At 40.5% G+C, this 6,000-nt stretch overlaps 1 protein-coding gene across 5 annotated transcripts in view; it reads right to left on the bottom strand.

The window, feature by feature from the left end:
• Window positions 1-615: 615 nt before the first annotated feature.
• The window catches only part of DCDC2 (doublecortin domain containing 2), a 70,261-nt gene continuing 64,876 nt past the window's right edge, over window positions 616-6,000 (bottom strand). For 4 of the 5 annotated variants that reach the window (XM_084850131.1, XM_084850132.1, XM_084850130.1 and 1 more), the window contains 2 exons: window positions 2,867-3,148; window positions 642-1,175 (listed from right to left, as the gene is read on the bottom strand). In XM_084850131.1, coding sequence (XP_084706257.1) covers window positions 1,071-1,175; window positions 2,867-3,148 — 387 coding nt within the window. In that variant the 3' untranslated portion in view covers window positions 642-1,070. Of the gene's footprint in view, window positions 1,176-2,866; window positions 3,149-6,000 lie in introns of all 5 variants that reach the window. The other variant, XM_084850135.1, reaches the window with a different exon arrangement.

The following is a 6,000-nucleotide window of genomic DNA, read 5'->3' as shown; positions in this document are numbered from 1 at the left end:
AGTGTTAGTTTGGATTAGTTTCTGGTTGTGCTATCAAGCGCTAGTTTCCTGTTGTGCTAGTGGTTGTTCCTGCTAACACATGGGCAGTATTGGATACTCCCCACAGACTTAAATGAGTCTGGCCTGCAGAGAACATAAAGCAGAATTGTATCAGACTCATTCTGGGTGAGATCATAAGTACATTTACTTAGAAGTAAGATCCACCAAGATCAATAGGACTTACTACCATGTAGTAAAAGGATGGGGCTATTAATGCACACTACCAATGTAGTATTACTATATGTATCATTGAAACTATTAACTGATACAGTAGAAGTTCTTCATCTTCTGGCCACATTCTGTAACCCTAATCCAGCTGTCAGTTCCAGACATGGGAGCTCTGTTCAGCACATGGTACTGAGCCACCTGCAATGATATCCCCACTCATTTCAATGGTGAGAGCAGATCTGTGTGTACATTCCTTTGAAATGCGTGTAGTAGCCCATGCGTGCAAGAGCCCCTTGTGCACAGTAGAAGTCACCCAGGGCTCTGGATCAAGGCATATGTCTGTACTGCTGAGATTTTCTAGCCACACTTTCCATATCACAAACTGGGAATCTGGCTTTTACCCCTAAAGTAGGTCCTGGAAATATGCCACAGCTCATATACATAGCAATTTATTTAGCTTTTTAAAAATATTACACATCCTCAATTTTGAAATCACAAAAATATTATTTATGTCTTCTATTCAAAGTGCTTTTAGCCTAGCCATCCTTTTTATGAGCATATATGGGAGCTAGTCCAATATTCAATATTTTGTAATGACAATATTTATTAAATTAACACCTATGTTTTCCCTTAAAATTTACATCGGAGGAAGACCAAACCTTGGGATTATAATTCAATCTTCCTCTTAATAAGCATTAATTTAATTATCAAAGTCCTGGATATCACATTATCACATTGGGGCTCAATGGGTAGAGCTCCATCATATTGTCACATTATAAATTAATCAAGCACAGAAAAAGATGCTTTGCATTCCAAATATAAAACCCTTCATTTTCTGCTAACCTATATCCTTTGAAATATGTCTATGCTACTGCTGCATATTCATTGGCTTGTTCATTTTTTTCACTTTCCTGTGGACTGGTGATCGTGACTCTCGGAGCTGATGTTTTTTCATAATTGGAATCAGCCTAGAGGGGAAAAAATGTATTTTAACTTGTCATATGGCAAGGATTTTTATTTTGTATGTGTTCATGTGATAAAGCAGACCTGCACAACTCGAGGCCTATCAAGCCAAATGGAGGTCACCAGCCATGTCAGATGCTTGGCAACCCACCTGATTTGCTGTTCCAGACAGGAAGCAAATGTAGAAGGTTGATCAAACCCTTGATAGGCCACCACATATGGCTGGTGAACTCTGTTTGGCTTGATAGATCACAAAGTGTGCAGTCCAGTAATAAAACATTTAACCCACAATATGTTTGTATAATCAACAACAGAATTTTTCTTGCTATGTAAGAAACATATAATTTAAAAAACATTAAATGATAAGAGTAAGTCTGCATTCCTGGTTGGCTTGCACAAATAAAGGGCCTCTACCTTAAGGTGATGGGAAATAAAATTAGCAGCATGGTTACAAAAACAATCCTCTACTCCCATCCTCTATGCTACCTAAGAGCAGGTTCACATAAGTAGCTTTAGCTTCTTTTTTAAAGCTTCTTCTACCATGTGTAAATCATTCTGGGAAATTCCATGATAACAGCTGTCAACTTAACAGCATCAATCTTGTGGTGGTAAAAATCAGATTTCATAATCTCACAATATTCCAGGATGTGTGACACTGGGAATTCTGTTCCATTTCAGCCCTATGGGATTCCACAGTGCTTCCATTCTGGTAAGCACTGGTGGACTGTAGTGTAATTTTTTTTCCTGAATCCAGAAATGTTTTAGAGATTTGGGAGGGAGATCCTGCATTTGTGGAAATGGTAATTTGCGCAAATTGGAATGGGGGGGTCTTGAAATTTGTGAAAATGGGGTCAATTCCCCCCCTGGTCTTTCAGAAGTGTACAACAGTGCAGATCCAGCTGTGCCATTTGTGTAGTCTTGCCTTGTCAATTTCCTTGTATGTTTCAGCTGTCAATGGGAGCACTGAATTGGAGTAGGTAACTTACAAGGGAACTGACAAGGCAAGACTGCATATAGGCTAATTTGACCACAGTTACAAAGGACTGGGGGAGACATAATAGTAAGACAATGGAGAAAGCCATTTGTGCAAATCAGAAGCACCAGGGGCAGGGGGGGGAATGCAAACAAAGTAAGTGTAACAAAAGGATATCTCCCACTTGGCAATGTAATCCTCTCACTATTAAGTGTTGAACTTACACTTGTCAGTGTCCCCCCTCCCTTTCAGCAGTTCCCTGAGTCTCCAGCAGTTCCAGAAAGGGCAGTTATTGGCTCCCTGCCACACACATAGTTTTGGCAGTTCCTTCTAGGAGCAGTTACTGCTGTTGTTCCAATTTCTCCTCCATTTATTTCCCCTCCATTTATTGGAGGGGAAATTCCAATTTGCACAAATTACAGCCATAAAAAACCCTGGAATCCATCTATTGGATCGACTTGCTACAGATCAAGTTGATACCAGCAGAGGGAAATGGAACAAAATATGCCAGGGCCAAACCGGAAAAATCCATAGTTTTTCATCCCCTAAATGGAATTCTCATACATCCCTATGTGAAAGTACTGTCACTGGGATCCTCCAAAATGAGGAGGCAAACGGTTCCTCCAAAGTTGAAACTCCAGGTATGGAGAATGCTGGCTGCAGACAGACCTATTGCTAGAGTAGACGAAGCATTAGCACAGCAAAAGAGCAAAGACATGTTACCTGGATTTGATCATCAATACCTTCTTTTGTTTCTTCTTCATGACTTTTGTGATCCATTTCCTCACCATTTTCTTCATTTGTTTCACCATGTGCATGACTACTAAGCTCATCTTGGTCAAGGTTCTGCCCTTGCTGTTCGTCTTCATAATGGTCACTCAGTTTCTCTTCCCTCATTTCTCCACCTTGATCAGCCTCCCCATTCATCGCTGAATATTCTCCTTGTTGCCAAGCATTATGTTCTGGTGCTATGCTTTCTTCCTCATCCACAGTTTCTGCTGGCCGCTGATGAAAGCAAAAACAAAACTATAAGTTGCTCAGCAATTTGATTAAAATATTGCAGGTAGAACTATTATGATGAGCTAAACAAAAGGTGGAAAAGTACATACATATCACATGAGGTATTATGAATGTAATATAACCTCCTCTGCTCATGTTATTTCACAGCAAATTCTTCCTCTTTTACAAACCAGATCATGGTAATAAGATTAATGGTCAAGGATTGTGTTTGTGTATCTCCAAATATAAACTGATACATTTTTCACAAAGATGACAGCAAAATAGAAAAATAGATCAAGCACCACATTCTTTGACAGACTTAAGAACAATCTATGTGTTACATTTCACTAGTTACATGGTCATAATCTAGAACCACTAATGTGTAAAACTGCATAAGTATGGACTGGCTGAATTATGGAACAACCGTCGGTAGATACATGCAATGCACCTACCAAGGTGCCCTACATATCACGGCCACCTTGTAAAGAGGTCACCACATGGAGGCTGTTTCAAGGGACATGGCTGACATAGCATCACAATCCTAAATACATTTCCTTGGACTTACGTTCCATTCAAATGGATGGGTTTATTTTCAAGAAAGTGAGTTTAGGACAGATGTACAAAACTTTCAATAGTTCCATTAACTTGTGTGAATCTTAGTAACTGGCTTTAAGTAACACAGCCTTAGAAAACAGGGCATACCTACTCTGAAGTCACTGATGTGCTCTGAAACTTGTATGAAACAAAGAAGTGCAGTCCCTGTGACAAAAGAGGGAGAGAAGAAGGGCATGGCAAACAGGAAGTCATTTTCTCTCTCTCCCTCTCACCCCTCCCCTTCCCAGCTCCAGGGACTCCTTCAGCTTCCTCTATCCTTCTGTGTGAGACAACAAGCACCAGGCTCAAGCAGGAACCAGGCTGTTGCAGGAACAGCTGTCCCATGCCCACCTAAAGATCTGTGTGAGCTTATTCCTACTCTTTGGTCATGAAATTATTGCAAGGGCTTGTTTTAGCTCAGGGAATTAATACAGCAAAATACATTCAACATCCCTGAGCTCAAGCTGCTTGAACCCCTTCAATGGCATTGGGCCAAGAGGAGGAGGAGGAGAGAGCTGGGTTCCTCTCTTCCCTTCAGCATCAATGATATTACGTGTGTGTGGATGGATGATTTGGCATGAGCAACATGTCCTCCCCCTTTCAGTTCAAAGGATCAACTGCAGAATCATTTGTGCACCCTCCCAGTGCACCACACTAACTTTTACGATTATAGCAAGTGATTAAACCCATTCATAGGTGGGGCCAAAAGCAAAGGGGTGGAGCCAAAGGCAAAAGGGGGTGGGGCAACATACAAAAAAAAATCAGCATATTTTAGCTCAAAGCTCTCCAAGCCCTTGGAGAAGCATTTCAACCTTTCAGAATGGGGAAAAACTACACAAAAACCAGGAAACCACCGAACGATCAGTGGTCTGGGGAAAGGGGAAGGGGGCATGGTTATCTGGGGACCCCTGGAGGGCTGAATTGGGATTCCAGGCAGACTGGACTTGGCCCCTGGGCCAGAAGTTATATATCCCTGTCTCAAATCATATTGCCATGTGATTTCACCAATGTTATTCTGAAACATACTTCCTTCCCTCAATTTTGGTTCATTTTCATGAACTTTCTTGTTATTTTCTAAGAGAAAAATAGCATGCTACCTATTTCTGACATAATCATGTAATTTATGGTGGTATCGTAGATAACAGTCAGGAGCCAAAGAGCTGTATAAGCCAAGAGCTTGGATCCAAAGAACTATACATGGCTATTAGCCATAATGGCTAAATGGGATCTCTATGTATAGAGCATGGTCTTGATGCACACAATGGAACAACCTTGCTGAAGCAGAGCAGATCTGGGGCCATTCAGTAGCTGGACTGGAGACCTCCTGGTAACCCTATGTACAACATCTGAAGTTCCATCAGGGAAGAAAGGTAGGATATATATGTAATCTATCTATCTATCTATCTATCTATCTATCTATCTATCTATCTATCTATCGAGAGAGAACACCAGATACTGGCAACCAACAATAGGGGAACTACCCAGATGAACTTGACTGAGCACTGTTGGATCCAGAATGTTGGATTGGATGGGCCTTTGGTCCACTCCAACAGGGCTCTTCTTAAATTCTTAAACAGCAGCCCTGCCCTGCTGTTAAAGAGAGTTTCAAAATTGAAGGGAGTTTCAAAAGCAGCTCTTGATAATGGCATGGATTCCTGGCACAAAAGCAATAAAGTTTTTTAAAAAATCCCACTGAGTACTTGTAAACCCTTCGATACATCTGAAATAGCGCTTCATATATTGACCAAGATTATTCCAGTTTACTAGTTTCAGACAACTCAATTCTGCTGTACCTTGCAATAAACACAAGAATTAGCTAAGCCTATTTTGAATGTCCAAAAGCTACAGCAGTTCAACCAGACAGCTATAGCCTGTGTTGTTGTTGTTGGTTGTTGTTGTTTCTGGATTGGATTCTCAGCACTATTCTCAAGCAGCCCTTGTTTTCAGATGGCTAAAACTAGCTGAGTTTATCTCATTCATTACAGCATGTGGGTAAAATTACCCAGTCTGAAAGTAACCCAAGTGCAAAACAAGCATTGTTTTAATAAAATGCACTTCTAAAAGGTATCTGTTTAAAAGTAGCTAATCAATGTATTTATGTAAATACATTATTTACATGTATTTACCCTTTTCACTAGAAGTAGAAGGCATTATCTGGGAACATTACACATCACTGTACAAAACAGGCAAAAGAGGGACAACAACAAAATTCTAAAAGCAAGACATGAATATAACTTCAGGGAGTACTTGATTGCAGAAAGAAA

The sequence above is a fragment of the Heloderma suspectum genome, chromosome 4 (assembly GCF_057233095.1).
Source record: "Heloderma suspectum isolate Gila_16-S chromosome 4, 16-S_ref, whole genome shotgun sequence".
Classification (NCBI taxonomy): Eukaryota; Metazoa; Chordata; class Lepidosauria; order Squamata; family Helodermatidae; genus Heloderma; species Heloderma suspectum.
Note: the sequence above shows the minus strand (reverse complement) of the source record. Positions and strands in the feature narration are given on the sequence as shown.